Genomic DNA, 22,007 nt, shown 5'->3' on the forward strand with positions numbered 1-22,007 from the left:
TTACTGGCAGGTATTGGGGATCGAGGATGGACTGATTGGGGGCAGGAGATGGAGGAATGAAAAGAGATTGAGGCAGGAAATCCTAGAGGGTGAAGGATGAAGGGATCTGGGGGAAAGGCATGCAGAGGTGAACAACTGAAGCATAAATGGTGAAGAGAGTCTAGCCGACTATGGTGCCAAGGTTGGGTTATTGGACTGGTGAGTGTGGCAGGGTTTGGGTTGGAGGACACAAGGAGACTTGGTAGGGATGTGGGATACCTCAGGGGGTTGTGGCATACCCTGAATGTCTGAATCTCACTGTCTGATGTTGCAGCAGGAGAATAAAACCCGCTTGGAGGTGGGGAAGCTAATGGGTACTGATGCAGACCTTCGACGTCTCACCCTCAAGAAAGCCCAGAAGTTGCTGAGGATATTTGGGATCTCAGAGGAGGAGGTGAGTAGGTATTTCTGGTGACAGGCAGGCATTAGCATAGGGGCCATGGCTCTTCCTGTTCCTTAGTGAGGTAAGGAGCAAGGAAGATGCTTGGCTCAGCTGGGCCCTTTCCCCTTGTCTCTGGTCCAGTCCACCTAGTGTTTACAGGAACTTGTTGGATTGCAGACCCAAGGAAAGCCTCCTCCACAGTTAGCTGGGTTTGAAATAAAGCACTTAGGGGCCTCCACAATCTGGCCCCCATGAGTCATAAGAGGGCCTAGGACAGTCAGGCCCAATGTCCTACCACTTGCATTCCAGTCAAAAGAGCCTTCCCTTTAGGACCCTCCTGTGTGCCTTGGAACAAGTGTTCCCTGGGGTCTGCAAGGCCCCCCCACCTTGTTTGACTCTCAGGGAGCTGCCTTCCAATCTCAGCTTAGGGATGATCAGGTCTTATAGGTCCAGTGGCTGAAATTCTAATGATAGGACATCCATCAATATTGGTTCTAAGAAATATTGAGAGTGAGGAGGAAGAGCTATGGGTGAATTTTGGGACCCAGGGACCACTTGCCACTAGATGGGGTGGGAGGAGGTGGGTGATGGTGGAGGGGATGAAGGAAGACTTTAGTCTCTAAAGAGGTGATGATGCCTTGCTTGAAGGAAGAGAATTATTCTCACCAGTAGAGATGTGGCCAGATTCAATTCCAGTCATGAAAGGTTCAGGGGGCAAGCACTCTGAATGAGGTAGAAGAGGACCAGAGGTATTCAGGGAAGCTTGGGAGCACCCCCAAGCAGGTTCCCTCCCAGGGCAACCTTGAAATGAGCATTTCCTCTCATGTGTCTCCATCAGATTAAGAGACTCTCTCGCTGGGAAGTGATTGCAGCTGTTCGAGCCCTGTCTACCAAGGAGCTAAACTCAGGGGCCAATTCTAGAGCCCTTACCAAATTCGCACGAGTGTCCCAGTCCTCAGGAGCAGAGCAGCAGAGACACTTCCAGCAAGAGGTCCAAAGAATTTTTGACCTCCAGAACAGGTATGAGGGATTGGTTGGAAGGCAGCAATTTTGGGGCCCAAGCCTATGGAGGGGATCCATAAGGTTAGAGGGAGGAGGAAGAGGCTATATATGGAGCCCCTGAATGCATGCTTCTTTCTGGGTACCTCTATAGGAAGACTGCTGGGTCTCTGACAGACCTTGTATTTCTATGTCTGTGATTCTCTGAGAAGATCTGTGAGAGTATATGTCTGTGTGTGTGTTTCTGTGTATATTTCCATGGCGGTGTCTGTTTCCCAGTCTCTTATTCTGTGTTTGTAAGTCTCCAGGACTCTCTAGGTGTGTCTGTCTCACTGAGAATCTCAGTGTCTCTCTAGGAGGGTCTTGGTGGGCTTCTTTGTCTCCCCATGCCTCAGTGTCTTTCCCTCTGTGTCTCTGAAGATAATTGAATGCGACTCTGTTTCTTTATGGGAGGGTTCTTGGGTCTCTGTGTCCCTGGGGCTCCTGGAGTGTGCCTGTGAATCTGGATGTTTCGCTGGATATTACCATGTCTTTCTGAGTGTCCCCAGAGGTTCTGGATGATCATGTGACAAAGCTTCTCCTCCCTCCCATCTGCACATCTCTCTTCCCCACCCACCCATGTCATTGGATACTGCGTGCCCCAAGGTGCTTTTGGTCCCTACCGGGGGCCCAAGGCCACTGAGCAGACTGACATCTAGGACCGAGTTAACTTGGAGTTAGGCTTTGCCCCACACAGGACCCCACTAGAATCTAACACTTCTGTGGTGTGTCCGTGATGGCCTGGCTAGTGCTGTAGCCTGCTCCATCTTTTCCTCTGGGTGAAAGATTTTCAGAACATCTGGCCTGAAGGCATACTGCTTATGAGTAGAGGACAAATGTGGGGCACGATGCCCAAGCTCTTTTCTCAAGTCCACCCAACCATCCTCCTCTGTCACTCTCAGGGTCCTGGCTTCAACTGATGTGCTGTCCACAGATACGGACAGTAGCTCATCAGATGAAGAAAATGATCATGTGATGGACACCATGTGTCGTCAAATTGAGGACCTCCTGGACAGAAAGACCGATCCTCAGAAGCTGAAGAGAGAGAAGGAAAAGCAAGAGTATCTGGAGTTAAAGCAGTTTTTGCTCAGAGGAGAGGGGGGTGCTCATCTCCAAGAAAAAGGCAAAACAGAAAAGCAGGGTAAGTGATGGGAGAAAATATGGGATGTCTGGGGGGCCACATCCATGGGGGAAGTGGGAAGTGGGATGGCTTCGTTGCAGCAGGACAAGCTTCCTGCACAGAAAGTTCAACATTCCACAGCTTTACCAGCACGTCTGTCATTGCTCTTCCTTTTCTCTCTCTCCTTTTCTCTACCTTCTTTGTCTCTGTCACCTTCATTGTCCTTCATCTTCTACCTTTCGCCACTTCTCACTCACAGATGGGAGCTTGGCCACCTCGAGTCCTGTATCTCTGTTTATCCATCGGACGTATGTTGATGAGTCTGGCAAAGAGTACGTGCGGAGTGAGATAGTCCAGGATCCAGCAGTGATCAAAGTATACGTCCATGTGAAGACCACCAAAGATGAGGACTCCATGTAAGGTCAAGGGCATGACTGAGGGTGGGGTGAGGGTGGAGCTGGTGGTGGGTGGTGTTGAGAGGCACCTGAGGGTAGGCTGGGGCTGTGTGGGGAGAGGTCAGGAGGAGAGAGTCTTAATGATTTGGGCAAAAGACTTATCATGAGTAATTGACAAGTTTACACAGGGGAGTTATATCCTCAGTTACCAAAGGGCCCCAGGCTGCAGGGACTGGGGAGAGAACTCCAGAGCAAGCTTTGCTTCCAGGGTCTGCTATTTGATGTGGGACAAATCACTTCCTCTCTGGACCTTAATTTCTGCCTCTGTAAAATTCAGGGCAGCTGGGCAGCTCAGCGGATGGAGCTCCAGGTCTGGAGTCAGGAAGACCTGAGTTCAAATCCAGCCTCAGATACTTCCCAGCTGTGTGACCCTGGGCAAGTCACTTCACCATGTTTGCCTCAGTGTCCTCATCTGCAAAATGAGCTGGAGAAGAAAATGGCAAACCACTCCAGTATCTTTGCCAAGAAAACCTCAAATGGGGTCACAGAGAGTTGGATCTGACTGAAATGACAATAAAAATGGGGAGGGAATAGGCTTAATATTAATAGAAATGTGATCCCAATTTGCAAGTTACACCAATTCTTCGTGCTTTTATTTCTCATGGTATAAAAGGGGATGAGAATCTGCTCACTGTGCTTCCCTGAACTGGTTCAGAGCCTTGAGGGAAGGGGCAATCTTGGGGTTGGGTGGGAGACCAAGAGGGCTGTGACTCCGCACAGAGATCTGAGGTCTGGCTATGAGGCACATGGGCCTGATAAGGATGAGAATACCCAATGGGATGCCCCACTGGGTTCTGAAGATGGATATGGCAGGTACTGTGTCCTAGGAGGAAGCTTCTAGGCTAAGCCTGGAAGACAGGTTCTGAAGGGCCTTCTCTGGGTCTTTGCTGGGACAGCCGGCAATTCTTTCAGCCAGATGAGCAGAAGCGGCAGGAACTGCGGAAAGAGAAGAAAAGACTCCAAGACAGACTTCGCCGAATCCGCATAGCGAAGGAAAGAGAAGAGAAAAAGGGACACTTTCCCCTAGAGAAGCTTCCCAAGCCAGAGGCCCCCAAATTGAATGTAAGTAAAGGAACTGAACTAGGCCTTCTGGGGATGGGGAAAATTCTGAGACCTTGGAAAGGGTGAGAGTCAGATATCAGGACCAAAGTTCAAGAGGTCCCCCAGGGTGTCCTCACCTGCCACCCTCCCAGAGGCTGTGAGGAAGAACAGGATATCCCCATTACAATAGAAAGGTCACACTGGACTGAAGTGACCAGCCACAGTTGGACCTTTCTCCTAACCCTTGGTCTATACTTATTCCTCTTGGTCATGCACCATGAATTCTGTTTTTCCCTGGGAGTTGTAGTCGTGGTATGATCCCCACTTCCCAAGCCTAAATTTTGACCTATTATGTAGCAGCCTGACTTCTGATGATGCCTCAAATTTTGTATCTATGATCAATGATACTGATGAAGAAACAGTTTAATCTGACCTGTGACCTCTGAGAGGTCAAAATCCCAAGGTGACTGAATCTTTGATACCTTTCTTCTGCAGCTAATATGTGGTGCCTGTGGATCTCATGGCCACATTAAGACAAACAAGACGTGTCCAAATTACTGCCCACCCAAGAACCTGGCCCCCAGGCTCAGAGTCATGACCCAGGAGCAAGAGGAAAAGGAACTAGCCAAACGACTCCCTCAGGAATCTCTTATCAAAGTCCAAGAAACCAAACTTTTCATGAAGAAAAAGCTATTTGAAACGTAAGAAGGACAAAGGAGAGGGAGGGGAAAAGTGGCTAGAATCCATTTGTAGGCCTCCCTAGTGGTTCACCTAAAGATAGATGTCAGGGCACAAGGTGGGGTGGGCCATGAGTGCAAACAAGGGAAATGGTATTCTGGGGCATGAGTTCAGGGAGCCATGGGTCTTTGTGAGAGATCTAGGACTACTCTCCAATCACTTGGGAATAAGGATCATCAAAGCAAGGTGAGGAGAATCCTAGAGGGGGAGATAAGGTATAGGGTTGCTTGGGATGTGAATATGAAGGTCAATATCTTTCCGCTTAGAGGCTTAATATCAGATTGTTAAAAACAGAGAACTTCAGTGCCTCAGAATTAGTTTGGAGAAGTGACTTTGAGGTGAGGGAAGATTTGGAGCAAGAGAGGAGCTCAGGGTGATCGGGGGTCTCATGACTATCCTTTTTGCAGCATGAAAGAAGTCCAAAGGGAGACACTGAAGGTGAGAGTTGAGAAACGGCCCCTGCCCCAGAAGAGCCCATCTGGTCCTCCCCAGAAGAGACAATCTGTGCATGTGGATTCTGATGAAGGTTTAAGCTGTATCCGGGTAAGACTGATCATAGAACCAGGGGCTGGAGAACTAGAAGGGTCCTTAGAACATAGGCTCTCTGCACTTGGAGTACCTTTGGGAACATTTATTAGATGAAAAACTAAGGTCCAGAAGAGGGAAGTGATTTACCCAAGATCCCTAAATGAAGAAGGGGCAGAGTCAGGATTCTGACCCAGATTCCCACGTTCAACTATAGGAAAATGTAAATGCTGCTTATACCCCTGTATCCCTCCTCACCATCTCCTGGGGGAGCTCACTGAATCCCTGACAGTTAACTGCCAGAAAGGATAATATGAGGTGATTCTCACAGCGTGACCCTTCCTCATTGTTGGATCCCAGCCTTTACTCACCTGCCACCCTCATCTGGCTGGGTCCTTCACACTTGTGGGGCATCATCCACTGTACCCTCAGCCCTTGAGTGTGGCCAAATCTTTGGCAGGTTCTGAGGAACTGCAGCATAAACAGTAAGATGCACATGTCAGCTGGTTCCAGGGACCCTGGACGGTCACTTTCTGGGCCATCTTCAGGGATAAGCCTCATATCCCAAATCTGAGATCTACAAGTTTCTATAGAGATGCTCTAATTCATTGTCTGCTCCCTCTCGGCCTTTTCTTTTCTCCATGTCCAAAATGATAGCACTGGGAAGACTGAGGGAGATACTTTGTCATCCTACCCAGTGCTGAAAACCAGTGTTCTAGATTAAGCCAAGGTGGACTAATGTCTGTAATTATGCTGGGTAGCTTAATATGTCAGATGATTCCATGACTCTATTTGGTAGATGGGAGGGGATCTTACCTGCATTCTTGACCTGGTCCAGAACTTCAGACTCTGAACCTTTCCTCCATACCTTTAAGCCCTCAAATACCCTAGGAAAGAGAGAAGAGAGTGGGGCATGGGTCACATCTCATAGACCTAACCAACTGATATTTATTTTCTCTGCAGCATCCATGCCAACCTGCTGTTCCCTGCCCTCCAGACAGGAGATGCTTGAAATCTTCTTCTCATTCAATGCTCTTTCCTCGTGTTCCTTTGGAAAAGGCTCAGAGGACTCCTTCTATGATGTTCACAGCCAACCCCCCTCAGAAGACACTGCCACCTCCAGTCCAGTTAGCTCAGAGTGAACCTGAAGCCCCCTCATATCCCAAGCGCAGAGATTGGAGTCTCCAAAACTGGCTGAAACAGAGAAATAGAAGTTTAACTCAACCCTGCCAAAAAGGGACAAATTTCTTGGCACAGACTCAGAAACCAGAAATCCCTCCACCCAAGGCAGACCCAATTCCTCCAAGCCATCTGTCCCATCCTGCTACAATGTGTTCAAAGCCATTGTTGCGTGATTCATCTGGCCAGAAATTGGCCCAGAAACCCAAAGCTGTTTCCAAACAAGTTCCTCAGAACGTACTGGACAGATCACTCCAGAGACCCCCATTGGACAAGGTCACACAGCCAGCCTTCCTAGGGAAATCAGGTGCAGGGGTAAGTAGCATGGGTCAGGAAAATGGAGACTGGGGGTCATGGGCTTAAAGGTGAAATGAAAACTCCTCAGGCATAGGTGGGAGGGAGGACCTAATGTCATCTCCAGTGTGGAATGGAGATAGTGGGCCACACCTGGAAAGGGAGGTGGTGCTATGGAAATCAAGGACATTGGGAAGATTGTCATGGCCATGTCCCCATTCACAGGAGGGGAGAGGGAAATCCAGAGCCTCCCCATGTCGGGCCTTACCTTCCTCAAAATATCCAGCTGGGGAATGTGGCCTGTGCCCAATCACTAACAGAATCTTTGTCGCTCCTTCTAACAACCCAGGCATGCCAGACTCCTTCTCAGGACAGAACCCCAAAGGGCCTGGCCCAGAAGCTTCAAACCAGTGTTCTGTACGAGGACCTCCAAGTTTCTGACACAGATGAAGAAGAGAATGAAGAGGAAAAGGAAATGTAGCATAAATGAAGAAGCACAAAGAGTGTAAGCTTTTGCACTCTTGGGATATATGGATGTAAGGATGCTGACAGGTGGAGGGGAGAGAAGATGTAATTTTGAAGAGACCTTGGTACTTGAAAAAGCATTTTATTTGGGACCATAGGATCTGACTTTAAGTTCTGGATCTTCCACATGTGTGGCCTTGGTCCTTTTAACAGGTCTGATCTTCAGTTTCCCTATCCATTTCTAAGAGAATAGCAATGGGTAACATGTTCTCTAAGGATCTTCTAGTTCTAGACCACAGGGATAGGGGTGGGGGGGGGGGGTGAGGGGTTGTAGACAAGTTAGAGTCAACCCTTGAGCTCTTCCTTTAGGAGGGAGGGCCTAGGTTCATTATCGTTTTTCTCAGGGAGCTGTATGGAATAAAGATCAGTATTTTCATCAGAAAGATTGGGGACTGCGCCACTAGACAGAAGATGACCAAGTGTATCAGCAAGGTAATAATCACAATACAGATGATAATTGTAAATATGCCCATGTAGTTCTGTATCACAAAATATAAGAGACTCTCCATATAGAAGGTAGAAGAAGTAAACCATTTATTCAGACACGAGAGAACAAGATCCCAGAACTAGTAAGTCCAATCCATCATAGCAGCAAGCAATTAATACACATTATCACAGCAGAGAACGACTCCATCTCAAAACCATTCCTGATCCCTGCTGGGGCCTTGCCACCGACAAACTCATAGCACAGCTGGCACAGGTCTACTCTGAGTATTTCCTGTTCCACCCTTCCAGTTCCTCTGTTCAGCAAGCTCCTCCCACCACATGTGACTTAGGCTTCCTCTGATGTAAGCAGGTCACATGGGTCTATTAATGGGTGGGAAAGATCTTCAATTTAAACTACCATCACACCAAGATCAAGACTACATCCCAGGAAGACCTTAGCTTAAAAAGGCCAAGGTCTCCCACTGCATCTGGGGCCATTGTCAGTCATCCTGATCTACATCTTGCCACTGGATTCTGATGACTCTGGAGGAGAGACGGAGGCTGATATCTTTGCAAAGCCCTGCCTCACTTTAACTCAATTCACTTGCAAGTCAAGACATCACCTTCCTGATGTCATTGGTCCTCTTCAAGAATGAAGGATAAACAGTAAGAACAGTGGCTTTGAAGGCATGACCCCTTGGCATCTGTAAAATATTTTAAAGTGTAAATAAAGCTGTTCCATTTCTGAAGCTTTGTGTGTTTGAGTCTTCACTAAAGGATTTTGTGGGAATTTTCTTATCCATTTCATTAGTTAATGCCAATGAGCCAGAACAATTCAGAAATGGGTTTACTGCAGTTTATTACATTTGGAGTATGACACACCACATCAGCTGTTGATAAAAATATGTTTCATTCATAATTTAGCTGGAAGTATTTATATATTATGTATGACAAAAATGGATTGATCATTATAATGCAGTTGGTCATACAAGGGGGAAAAGTGTGTTTGTTAAGGAGAATGTATATCATTAGCTATACAAGATTGAGAAAGGATGTCCTTGTTAGTGTGACTGGTTCTATTAAATCAAAAGGAACTACTTGTCGGTGTAGATGAGGGAAGGGGCATTTGAGTGGCTCTTGGAATGCTCATTTTTTTTTTTAGCAATTAAATCTTTCGTACCAATTAAAGGAGAAAAGAAGACACCTAAGGGAACCAGCTATTGCATCTGGTTCTGCAGTTCATGCAGTAATCATACGCAGCAAAATGAGAAATGTAGGATAAAACGGAGTCATTTACATTCTATCAAAATCTGCTTTTGAACATTTTCCTTTTGCATTACATAAAACTATTATCTTGGGCAGTCTAATTTAAGGGTAAGTTAACAATATAATAATTAATCTGTTGTTTATATGACAAATTAGGTAATTTAGCTGAAAGAGGGATTCTTGCAGTTATAAAACAAAAACATGATACTAACAAAACACACAAATTCAGAATATTCTCCCTAAAATTAAGTTTCAAACATCAATCAATAAAATCAACCAATTGTACTACTATAAATCTGAGGAGGGATAAGAAATATAAAATTTTTTAAATAGTTGAAACAAAACATCTTAGTAAGGTTGGAGCATCATAATAACTTCCCAAAAGCGTTAGAATACTCTAAAGAACAGTGGACAATAAAAGCAACTCTTATAGGGGGACAAAAAAGTAAAGGTAATGCATCTTAATATCCATTTATAAAACAGCTTTCTTTATCACCTCTATTTTGACTGTCTACTTCATGAAGTCATCACCTTCTTGTAGACATTTTACCTTGGAAATTTTGTGCTTAAAGGGCATGTCCTTGACCATTTTCCACAAATTATACAGTTTGAGTAAACTTAAGGACTTGGTATTTTAAAATAAGGTGTTAGTTGTTACCAGTACCTGGAATGGGCATTTCCCCCTCTTTTTTCCAGGGAAAGTAGGCAGAAGTATTTCCTTGATCCCTTTCTAGATTCCAGGTCACTGGGTGAAGATTACTAGGATGTTGTCTTTAACTGACTAGTGGTAAGACTGACAAAATCTAACTATATTGGCCTTCCAGCAATTAGTTATGTGGGGAAAGCCACTATCTTATGGAATTAACCTTTAAATATTGGGTCTATGAGAAGAACGTCAATTTAGCAACAACAGAAAATTTAAAGAGTTCTTAATATTTGCATACTATTTCTTCTTTTTGCCTTGCCTAGACACTCTGTATGCCATGGATAATGTGATTTATGTGCAAGAGGAAAAAATCTTGAAAAGGATCCTTGAGCAATTGATTTTTAAAATGAACCCATCTGTCACTATTTTTAGAGAGATTTCAAATAGGAGAAGCATGATTAAAGTGTTTCTTTACAGTGATTAAAGTAATATTGTATGTAAAATCCTTAATCCAATTTGGGAATTTATAGATAAATAATAAGACATAATAAAAGCTTGCATATTTAGGCACTGTGTAAATAAAATTCATCAGAGTATATTCAAATAGACCTGAAGGAAATTAATTACTTTGTTCTATTTTTTCAGTCTTGATATTTATTATTATTTGAAGGATCAAAATTAAAATAATCGAGGACCATCTTGTTTACTTCACCTTTTAACATTGCTTTTAATAGAAGACACAGGAAGCCAATCACACATATCTTAGTTCTTAAATAGTAATGGTTTAACCTTGTTGCTTTTCTCAAAATAAAGATTGTCACATTATTAAAAATTAAAACTTTTACAGTTGTGGTGGAATTAAATTAGAAGTTGACCCAAAGGAGTCATTGCTCACTAATTTCATTGGGTTGGTGAGGATGGAGTTTAGTAAGCAGGAGCCCAGAGATTAAGCAAAAAAGATCTTTATTCATCTAGCCTGGTAGATACTTAGATAAAACCTGTACACTGAGCAGAGGGAAAATGTACTTTTTCCCCCATACACCACTTCCAGGCAGTGTTCTTCAGCATTAGCAAGAATAATTTAAGTGAATATCAGATGAAAATCAGGAATGGGTAGATGCAATTTAACTCAAGGTAAAGTTTCTACAACAGGATATCATGCCCCACTGAGGAAACAGGATATGTACATTTTTCAACTTATTGAATGCAGAATAAACAAGAGTAACCTTCACAGCTGTGATCTAAGGTCATATATTTTTCCAGAGTTCCCCTCTTTGATACTTCCTTGGAAGTATTACATAAGAGTACAACAAAGTTCTCATGAACTGTGGGATAGAGAGATGAGTGTAAGTCCTCAGTAACAACCAGTTGAAGACCTTTTGGGAGTTACAATTTTCAACTGGGCATGGGTTACTCGGGGGGAGAGGGAGAAATTAGGACATTGGGACTGTCTATCCTCCACCATCTCCCAAAGTGTCCAGAGAGAACCACAAAATGTTTTCACAGGAGTAAACTAAATAATTCTACATTTGAACAACACAGGGAAACACTTAAGGTCCTATATAAGAGTCATAGGTCACAATAACCAATATTTTTTATAGTGTCTGATGTATAATATGGTCAAGGTCTGAGGCTAACTGCTCTACAAACAAGAGTTCCTATAAACCATCCTGATAGTTGGGTGGGCATGACCACCAGGCGCTTATTTAACTAAAATTCTTAGAACAGTGTGGTGCAAGGGATAGAGAATGAATCTCTTCCTCTTGTAATGTCTATGACTCAACTAAAATTAAATCTCAAACCTAATTACTTCAAACTGCCCATAGGATTGGTACAATCTTAGTATTCTGCTTGTCGTAAATAATGATGTTTTAAGGGGTCCTTCCTATACCAACTTCACAGAAAACCAGTATTACTATCGTCTATATTTATAAAGCATTTTTAAAAATATATTTACATCAGTGTTTTAACAATTAAATCTACAACTCTCCCATAAAGAAAAACTTATTTTTCTAAACCATATTTCTAATCACATTTGTGTTAGGCATTATTTTCATAGAGTTAACAATTGATAAGCAGTGGTAACTTGGCTTAAGACCACACAGCTTACAAGTTTTCAGATTCATTCATTTTCCCAACATTTTGTGTTCATGCCAAATAGCAAAATAAAGTCTGACCGATCATAACTGTCCCACAAGAATTAATTCAATTAAACCTGGATCTATATTTCCAAATGATATCATACAGAATCTCAATTTATAATTTCAATTATTTAGTATCATACATATACAAGGGCTATTTATTCCAAGCAATTAATATTATGAGGTCCACTATTCCCAACCAATCCACTGCCAAAGATTTTTAAAGTGCCAGTTTGGTATTTGATTTTAATCTATCCCAATTGTCACACTTAAGAACACATCATAATTTAGTTCAGAACTGGGTTTTACAATCTCAGAAAGAACCCATTTCTTATCAGTTTACTCCTATGCCTTTATAACTTTATCTATTAGCTTTCAAATCAAGTTGTAATTTTTATTACTGGGGTATTCTATGGGGTATTCAGGACTAGCACCCTTGGTGTGAGGGCTGCTGGGCTCTTTTCAGGGCTGCTTCTCCACCTTTGGTGTCTGCTTTTCACCCAACTCTCACCTGTGACTCCAAGAGGCTGTAGCATGTGCAGTGGCCACACCTCGGTAAACTGTCTTGGCAGATGGACTAAACCAGGCTGAGGGTAACTAAAAGTCCTCACACCTGTCAGTGATATAGGGAGATGTCTTCCAATGGCCATGAAGGCGGCTGGCAGGTGCTGTAGAATGTTTAGACTTAGTTAGACATTGAAGATGCCAAAGTCATCCATTGCATCCCAGACCACTGCCAATCGTCTTGACTTTTATCCTACCACTGGACTTTGATGACTTAGGAAGAGAGAGTGAGGCTGACAAGTTCATGCAACTCTGCCTCATTTAAATGCAATTCACACACAAGTGTCGAGATATCATTGTTCCACTTCGGAAATGAAGGACGAACAACAATTTTTATTACTAACATAGCTCTTAACCTTTTCACTTAAACAAAGCCAAACATCATCAAATCATCTCAACATGCTTAAACCTTCTTTTCATTTGTTATACATCTCTGTTGTGATATGAAAATGCTTATTCCCTTAACACTTTCTTATTTCTATTTAAATTTCTAAAACCTTTTACTCAGAGTACCCAACCTTCCTTTGCTTGCTAAAATCCTACATTTCAACTATATCCCAGACTATATTTATTCCACTGATTATGTCCTTCATAATTTTAATATATTGCTGTTTAAACCCAATAAGTTATTACAACCATACTTTCTGAAGCTGTACAGTTAATTTTAGCCTAGGTGATTTTCTCATTAATTTACCTATCACAATTCTACTCTGTTGCTTGATTAGTTATAATTCAAGTGTTCTCTGGTAGATCAAAGAGCTCCAAATCTCTCTCATTCTCTTGAAAAGAAGCTAGAAACCCTGCACTGCCTATTCCTAGTACCAGGAGAAATTCGTGGGACAAACCCTTTTTTAAAAAATAAATCAATCTAGATATTCTTAGTAATTACAAAAACTTTTACAAGGTCTATAGTGGCTTATGGTTGTTGTCCTTCATTCTTGAAGAGGACCAAGGACAGGTTTCAATGTGTCCGACTGTGGTTGTTCAGACCAATACGAGCTCAGAATGCTCTACCACGGGTCCAGCACAAATAGTTTATGTGAACATTTGGAGTGGATATTCTAAATTTGCACCTCCTGTGTTTCCTTTGAGCTGTCTCAATTCTGCTTTGCTCATAGAGCACAACACCTTCTCTGATGTGGGAACACCATGCTGCCCGGTCCTGTGCCAGTGTCTCCCATGTCATATGATCAATTCCAAAGTTCTTGAGAGAGACCTTGAGAGTGTCTTTGTACGGCTTTTTTTGACCACCATGTTAATGCTTGCCCCGTTTGAGTTCACTATAAGATAGTCTTTTTGGCAAGCATGCATTTTGCATTCAAACAATGTGGCCAGCCTATCGGAGTTGGGCTCTCTGAAGCAGAGTTTGAAATGTTTGGCAGTTTAGTTCTCAGTATCTGGTACCTTATCTTGCCAGGTGATCTTCAGAATCTTCCTAAGACAATTCAAATGGAAGCAATTCAGTTTCCTGCCACGGCACTGGTAGACTGTTCAGGTTTCACAGACATACAACAATGAAGTCAGCACCACAGCTCTGTAGACCTTCAGTTTGGTAATCAGGCTAATACCTCTTCTCTCCCATACTTTCCTTCAGAGCCTCCTAAACACTGAACTAGTTCTGGTGATATGTGTGTCAACCTCATTATTAATGTGTACTTCCCCGGAAAGTACACTACCAAGGTAAATAAATTTATCCACAGAATTCAAAACTTCTCTATTTGCTGCAACTGATGGTTCCATGTATGGATGGTGTAGTGGTGGCTGATGGAGCACCTGTGTTTTCTTGGTGTTAATTGTTAGGCCAAAATTAGTATAAGCAGCAGAGAAACCTTGATTAAAGTGTACCTTACGGATTCCAGAAAAACCTGCAAAGATTTATATGAACTGAGGCTGAGTAAAGTGAGCAGAACCAGGAGAACTTCGTACATAGTAACAGCCACATTGTTCAATGACTAACTTTCGAAGACTTTGCTCTTCTCAGTAATTCAAGGATCTAAGGCAACTCCAAAAGACTCATGATGGAAAATGCTATCCACATCCAGACCTATGGAGTCTGAATAAAGATAAAGCATATTATTTGCTCTGCTTTGTTGTTTTGTTTCTTCTTTCTTGTGTTCTTCCCATTGGTCCTAGTTCTTCTTTACAACATGACTAATGTGAAAATTTAAAAAATTAAAAAAAAAACCCAAGTGGGCCTTAAAGGACCCCTGCCCCCCAATTTTGCAATTTTAAACGCATCCCTGGAATGTCAGATATTGAGTGGGCAATCACAGGGAACAGAATGTAATAGCCAGACAGTTTCTGGGAATTCAAATTGAACATAATCTATAAACTTTGGTTTGGGGGATACAATTAAATCTGGGTTTACAAACTTTTAGTATTCAAGATCATTTTCCAATTAAAGTTTCAGCCTTAAAAGCAGGAAAGGAATTCACCCTCTAGCTGCTGTTTCTGAGTTAACATATTTCTTTCTACATTCAGCTTTAGTCAGTTAGCATTTGTTGTGTTTCTACTGGATACTTTATCAATAGAAAAAGTAGGTATTCAACTTCTAAAATTTGTAGGGGAAAGGGGATGAAGGAAATACCTATAGAAAAGTCAGGGCTGGGATCTTGGGGTGTGGAAAAAAAAGCAAATCTATCTTTGAGATCTACATCCCTTACCCCTCCCGCTTTGAGCACTATCGCTTCTAAGGAAACCCTTGCCCGACATCCGCCTTTTGAATTCTAACATTTCCTTGTGTCTTAAAACAGTATTATTCAGATTAGACAAAAGAAAGTTTTTAGATACATTTTCTGTTTTCTCCAACCCATTTAAGGGAATCCCTTTGGCCCTACGGTTTTGCTGTTTAAATCTTTCAGTTTAATTTCTCGCTCAGTCTTCTGGAGTAATAAAAATCCGCCCTGTTCCCCTCTCCACACCTCCCCTCCACCCCCTCCCCCGCCACGTGGCTTAGAGTGGGTGGGAGACTATCAATTAATCCCAACTGAGATGTGGGTGGTGGGCTCTAAGAATTAGAGACGCAACAACTCTCCAGGGGAAATGGAGATTTCCCTCATCAGCATTGGCTTTCTATGCCTGGGTTCCCATCACCAACTCGTCCAATTTAGGTTCTGTTTTCTGCCCAGGCAACCCCAGTTCATGTGCTAATAGAAGGCAAGAACAGAGGAAGGTGCCCCTGGAGACCTTCTCTAAACGAATTAAAGGGTGCCGTCCTGCTAGCGACACTGAGCAGCTTAGAGCCAAAGACAAGCACACTGTCTTCTCCCTCACTGCAAAAGTTGGGAAAAGTGGCTTGGTTTTTACTCAGGGAAGAGACAAAAGATCCCCTGAAACTTCACTCATACTACTTTCAAATCTGCCTATATTTTAAACTTACTTAAAACAAGTTTCAAAGAATGCTATTTTGAAACTTGCGACAACGATTTCAGCACATAAGCCACAATTTAGAGAAACCTCGCTAATTTCCAATTAGTTTATATGAAACGTCTATAAATTGGGGAAAAGATACTTCTCTCTTTTGATTTTTTTTTTTGGCCGAAATCAAAATACAGAAAGATTTTTTTAAAAAAGTTTTCTTAATTTTGCTCTTCAGAAAAAATTGGACTGACCTTCGAGTATTACACTATTGACACAGAGACAAAAAGACAGAAAGACAGAAAAGAACACACCCAGGGAATAAACTCGATGACTAGAAATAAAAATTACTTTTCTTAGTTATTTCCTCTGCTCAAGGAAATTTTTTCTGCTCACAGATGCCCAGCTGGTAACTGGTATTTTTTTTTTTTTAGCTCTGTGCTGAAGCACTTGATCTGTCTCTACACAGAGACCTGACTCAGACTTATTGAATTAAAGTAATTTTAAACTTTATTCTCTCACAGATCTTTGGCCCGGACTTCACTTTTGAAGCCCAATATCCTGCAAAGATTTGGGACACACTATCAAGCAGCTTGGAATTTGTAGACGGAGGCCCAAGATACCTCAAATCCTGAGACAGCAAAAAATTGTACTTTTATCTCCCTATTCTACTTTAGAAGATTTCTATCAATTAGAACACATTCTATTGACAACCCCATTGAGAGAGTGACCAGTTATTAGAAGCTGCAGTGATGGGGGTGGGATTCAAGCTGGACCCCTAAAGGAAAAGAACATGTCTTTGGGACCTGGACCCCAAAGCCCCTGAACCTAGATCTCTGGCATTTGGCCAGGGCATCCAGCCCTTCCCAGTCAATAATCCTTTTAATTTCCCTTTCATTCTGGCCCTTGTTGTCTGCACCTGGTCCACTCCAGGCTACTTGCCACCCCTAGATCCCATCCAGATCTTCCCACTAAAAGTAACGATCTAAACGGATTCTAAAAATCTGGCCCACTTATATTGGTGTTGCAAATAGCACAGACTCACTAGGAATCTTGCCTGCCCCAACCAGTGTTTTAATAAATTACTTGACTGAAAGAAGACTTGAGTGGTCAAATTCTTTTTGAGGCAGATCTGAGCCCTTTGTCCTTGCATTTTGGGCTTCCTAAGACCCCAAGACTGAAACAGCAGCACATAGAAAATACTCAGAACAGACACAGAACATGTTCTTACCCAGAGAAAATTTAACTGTTGGTAACAGGAAAAGAGTCAGTCCACAGCCAGAGTCTTCAACAGAAAGTTCCCTGAATGTGGACACATTTTCCATTTGGGTTCAAAAGATATGGGGGTGTTTTCTGATGAAAATCTAGTGTAGGTTGACAACTGTAATGAATAACATACAGCACCGCCCCCCCCCCCGAGTTTCTGGGTAATTAATAATCAGTTTGTTAATTAGACTAGCCTGTAATCAATATATTGATGGTCAGTAATTTCTCCCATAACCAAAGGGAGGCTCTAAATCATCTTAAATCAGGTGTGTACCTTCTGACTGGGAATGCTCCTAACAAGTGAAACTCAACTCTTATTGGTGGATATATTAATGAGAAGGTGGGCTAAAAGTTTTCATGTCCTCCCAACGAGAAAATGGTTTGATCTGTGAGACTCAGCAGCTGGGCTGGGGAAACCGTTTCCATCCAGACCTCTGTATCTAGTTTTCTCCATCATTACCTGGCCCTAAACTCTGTTGGAGCGGATCAAGGACAGGGGGTTCTTCTGCCAGGCTAAGGCTTGCCTCCTCTCGATTCTATTTATACTCAAAGCAGAAATTAGGTTTCCCAGTTAGGTGGGACCAACCTGGTTATTAAGCATGTGCCTTAAGGGCTAGAAGTGATGTTCTAATCACTCATTCACACCTTTCAGAGACTAACTGACCTTTTCAGGAGTTCAGTCAACAGAAATAGGAGGAAATGGGTGGATCCCAACTTAATAGTTATTAATATAATAGTACAATATTAATTTCCCTCGAGGGACTGAGGCTGTTGGACAATTTAAGTTTAAGAAGGAAAGAAACAAACATTTATTACACCAGACACTGTGCTAAGGGCTTTACAAATATTATCTCTTTTGGTCCTCACAACAACCCTGAGGTGTAGGTGCTATTATGACTTCCCAGTCAAGGCAAACGGAGATTAAGTGATTCGCTCAAAAAGTCACAGAACTAGTAAAAGTCTGAGGTCTGATTTGAATTCATGAAGATGGGTCTTCCTGACTTTAGGCCCAGCGCTCTATCCACTGCACCACCTAGCTGCCCTAGATTTTGTCAAAGACTTTTTCAGTCTCTATTATGGAATCATATGGTTTTATTTTTCTGTTACAAATATGGTTTATTATAGTCTTCCTGATGTTGAATCAACTGTGCTTTTTGGCTATGAACTCTACCCCGAGTCAAAGAGTATAATATTTTTTACATGCTTCTGTTGCTTACTCAACAATATATTTTTCTTAAAATTTTCATATAAATGCTCATTAAGGATATTGGTGCAAAGTTTTATTTCTCTTTTTTTAAACCTATTCCTGATTATGGTATCTAGATAGTATTTGGAAACACTGACCTTTGGAATAATGGAATCAAGATCTCCGAGTAGGGGAACAGAGAGGTTGAAGAATTCAGAACCTCTTTTTCTCAATACTATAGACAGGTTTTATGGGATAAAGTTGCAGATAAAACCTGGAAAAAGCCCTGGTCTTCAGAAGTGAAATGAAGATTCTGCTCTTGCCATCACTATCTGAGTGACCTAGGGCAAATTTCAGTCTCGGAGGGGTCAGCTGACCCAACAGCTGTCAAGTTCACACCTCTCTTGGAACAGGTGTCAACCATGGATCTGACAGGTATTTATTAGTCCGACTGCTGAATAGCAGTTAGTTCTACTTCCAGCTCTCTCCAGGACAGACCTATCTGACTTCTCCTGACTTGACCCCTTTGCTTACAGGTATGTGCTTATGGTACAATATTGGAGGTGGGGGGGGGGTTGCTTCAGAGTTCCTCAAGCCTCCCTGGAAGAGAAGCTCATGCAATAAAGTGGGATATTTGAAAGGAGGGAGAAACATTGAGTATGAAAGATTCATTTAGAGGGGTCATTGCTAGTCTGTGGAGGGCAAACATTCAGACCCAGAAAGGTTGAGATCCTGGCACAGCTCAAGGGAATGGGAAAGTCTGAAGGAAAACATGAAAGAACCGAGCTCATGTTGGGCCATGAAGATCAAGATAAAATAAAAGGGAGCTCCCCATTCCAGCAAGGTAAGAATAGTGCTTGTTCCCAGGGGGAAGACCCAGATCCCCAAGGGATAACCCAGTCCTGCCATTTCTCCTCCAACCCAAGGAATATTTATCTAGTGAAAAGAACACTGAATTTTACATCAGAATTGCATTGTCTGAGTCCCACTTCTCTGAAGTGATTGACTAACTGTGTGGCTGTGGGGAAGTTGTTTTGTCTTTCAAGGACTGAGATTCCTAAATCTGTCCAAGAAAGGTGGTAGTTTGGGATGATTCCCAGAGTCCCTTGCATCTCTGAACATGACAATCAATGACATTTTCTTTCATTTAGGTGCTTTGGCTTCTACCTCCTTCGTGGACTTCTAGAAGATGGAGCTTCAGGGAATCCTCCAGCAGTATAGTGTGGTCAGAATTGAGGGACTCAAAATCACACTTCAGAAGAAGCCAAAAGTCAGGTAAGAAAGAACCCAGAGAAAGATGGCAAGGGAACCCGGTGCTCCTATTGGTCACCAGGCATCCCTTGTGCACAAGGTCAGGACTGGTCCTGAGAGGAAGAGATGGATAATAATAATAATGATAGTTTTAAAAAAGATGGAGAAAGAGGGCCTGGTGCTCAGGGACACCTTTTTTTCTGAGTGAGGAGAACTAGGGATCCCATTTCTCACAATCATTTTGGGAAGGAGAACAGAAAAGAGGGGGTCTTTGGAGCAGGATGGGTAGAAACCTGGTGGGGGAAGGAGAAGATATGAACTGAAAGAGATAGGGATGAAGGGGAAATTACTTATTGTTCAGGAATTAGGAGAAGATTTAATGAGAGGCCTTGGAAAAAAGGAAGCAAGCATGTATTAAGTGCCTTCTGCATACCAAGTACTGCTAAGCATCTTACACATATCAGAGTTGATCCTCACAATAACCCTTCAAGACAGCTATTTATTATTTATTTATTATATTTATATTATAGATATGTATAGATATTACATATATATTATATATAACATTACATTATATTATATTGTATCATATTATGTTTATTATATTATATCACGTCATACCATATTAGTTATGTTATGTTACGTTATATCATATCATATTATATTATATATTATGATTATTTTCCCCATTTTTATAGGGGAGGAAACTGAGGCAGACAGAGGAAAATTGAATGGGCCAGGGTCACAAGTCAAATAAATGCCCGAGGCCGGATTTGAATTGAGGTCTTCTTGACTCCAGGCCCACCTCTGCATCCACTCTGTCCTCAGGGTGATTTAGTAGAGTTCACTGAGAACTGCTTATTGGGAGGAGATGGGGATTGTAACTGAAAGTGGGAGAAGTGTGGGAGGCAGTTGGGGTGGGGAGGTGGCTGATGCTGACGTGCTATTCACTTTGACAGCTCTTTGGAGGTGAAAAGGGAGGTTCTGAAGGGCGGAGAGGAAGAACAGTGCTCACCCAGGAAGAGAGAACTCGATCGTATCCAACCAGATGACCACTCTATGGATGAGCCCTCTGCATGTATCAGGGTAAGTATGACTGGAGAATCAGAGTCTAGAGATTTGGGGAGGGGCCTTTGCATGTGGGCAGTCATGCCCTTAGAGATCCTTTCTTTGACTAGGAGACCACGGCTTTGATCAGTCAGTCTGCATCTTACAGTAATTCACTTTAGCACTAATGTGACAATTCTGTAGGGATGTTCTCATTCATGAAAATGATCCTATCACTCCTCTGTTACCTCAAGTGGAGAAAGAGCAGGGACGTATAAACATCTGCTCCACCCCAACTCTGAAAGCTCAGACTCTTGGTTCTATGAGATGGGATGTTCCAATCTGGGGTTCTGGCACTGGGCTGGGTATCTTCATTGGCTTTGGGGGGAGGTGGGTCCTAGCTCCATACAGAGCCTTAGCTCCTAAATATATCTGACTCCACACCCAGTGGTCAAGAGAGGGAAGAGAATGGGAGAGGGGTCCCTTTTTCAGAAGAATTGATGTTATGTTTGGTTTGCTTCCAGCTTCCCTGTTGCCCTGATCGTCCCTACCATCCAACCAGGAAGAGACCGTTGGAATGCCCTTCTCTGCCAGCCCAGTCTTCACAAGTTACATTGAACATCACTGTCGAAATGCCTCCTGTAAAAGCTGCACGCCTTCACCCAATGGGAACGCCACCAGTCACTTCAGCTAATCGGACTCCAAAGCCACCAGTAGCGCCCCTAATGAAAAGAGCAATGAGAATGGGCTCTTTTCTCTGGTCGAGGAGTCACAGGCGTCCGATGAAACACTTTCAACAAAGCAACGTCAGCGTGGCCCAGACCCAGCAATGGGGACCCTCCCCTGCTCCTTAGGGGATAACAGGACGGAAGGTTTTTGAGCAGGGAGAAAAAGAAGACAAGAAATAGTTCTGCAGAGCCAACATCATCAGGGCTCAGCCACCAACACATTTTTTCTTCAGAATCTAAAGATCTGGCATCAGATTCAGGTTCTCTCCATAACCACAACAACAATAAAAACAACACCTAGTATTTATATAATGCTTACTATGTGCCATGCTTTTTACAACTACTATCTCATTTTATCCTCACAACAACCCTGGAAGGTGGGTGCTATTATTATCACCATTGCACAGGTGAGGAAACTGAGGCAAACAGGATTAAGTGACTTACCCAGGGTGACCCAGCTAGTCTGAGGCTGGATTTGAAATCAGGTCCTCCTGACTCTGTGCACCCTTAGCCATCCCTAACTCTATGAAACTGGGCAGAATATTTGGACTCTTTAAGACCTTGGTTTCCTTATGTGCTAAGGGAGGGTAGGTTTGGACAAGGGGAACTCTGGTATCCCTTAGAACTTTAGAGCTGAAGAAGGAGGGAGAGGGTTGGCAATAACGAAAGGTCAAGTCAGAGGGCTTTCTGAAGGAGGCAGTGCCATTGACTCACTTCTGCCTCTGACTCTGCTTTTCCAAGATCTCTGAGGACCCCATTCTTCCCGTGCTCCACCCCCACCAGCCTCACGGAG

General features: G+C 42.9%; 1 protein-coding gene across 1 annotated transcript in view; it reads left to right on the forward strand.

Annotated features, from left to right (window-relative positions):
• LOC118836379 (transcription initiation factor TFIID subunit 1-like) overlaps positions 1-21,180 on the forward strand; it is a 37,191-nt gene extending 16,011 nt beyond the window's left edge. Inside the window, exons 15-24 of the mRNA XM_036743691.1 lie at positions 320-433; positions 1,260-1,441; positions 2,362-2,600; positions 2,839-2,995; positions 3,931-4,096; positions 4,571-4,776; positions 5,221-5,356; positions 19,375-19,463; positions 20,399-20,525; positions 21,049-21,180. Coding sequence (XP_036599586.1) covers positions 320-433; positions 1,260-1,441; positions 2,362-2,600; positions 2,839-2,995; positions 3,931-4,096; positions 4,571-4,776; positions 5,221-5,356; positions 19,375-19,463; positions 20,399-20,525; positions 21,049-21,180 — 1,548 coding nt within the window. The remainder of the gene's footprint in view (positions 1-319; positions 434-1,259; positions 1,442-2,361; positions 2,601-2,838; positions 2,996-3,930; positions 4,097-4,570; positions 4,777-5,220; positions 5,357-19,374; positions 19,464-20,398; positions 20,526-21,048) is intronic.
• Positions 21,181-22,007: the final 827 nt, after the last annotated feature.

Source organism: Trichosurus vulpecula, chromosome 2, assembly GCF_011100635.1.
Source record: "Trichosurus vulpecula isolate mTriVul1 chromosome 2, mTriVul1.pri, whole genome shotgun sequence".
In the NCBI taxonomy this organism is placed as follows: domain Eukaryota; kingdom Metazoa; phylum Chordata; class Mammalia; order Diprotodontia; family Phalangeridae; genus Trichosurus; species Trichosurus vulpecula.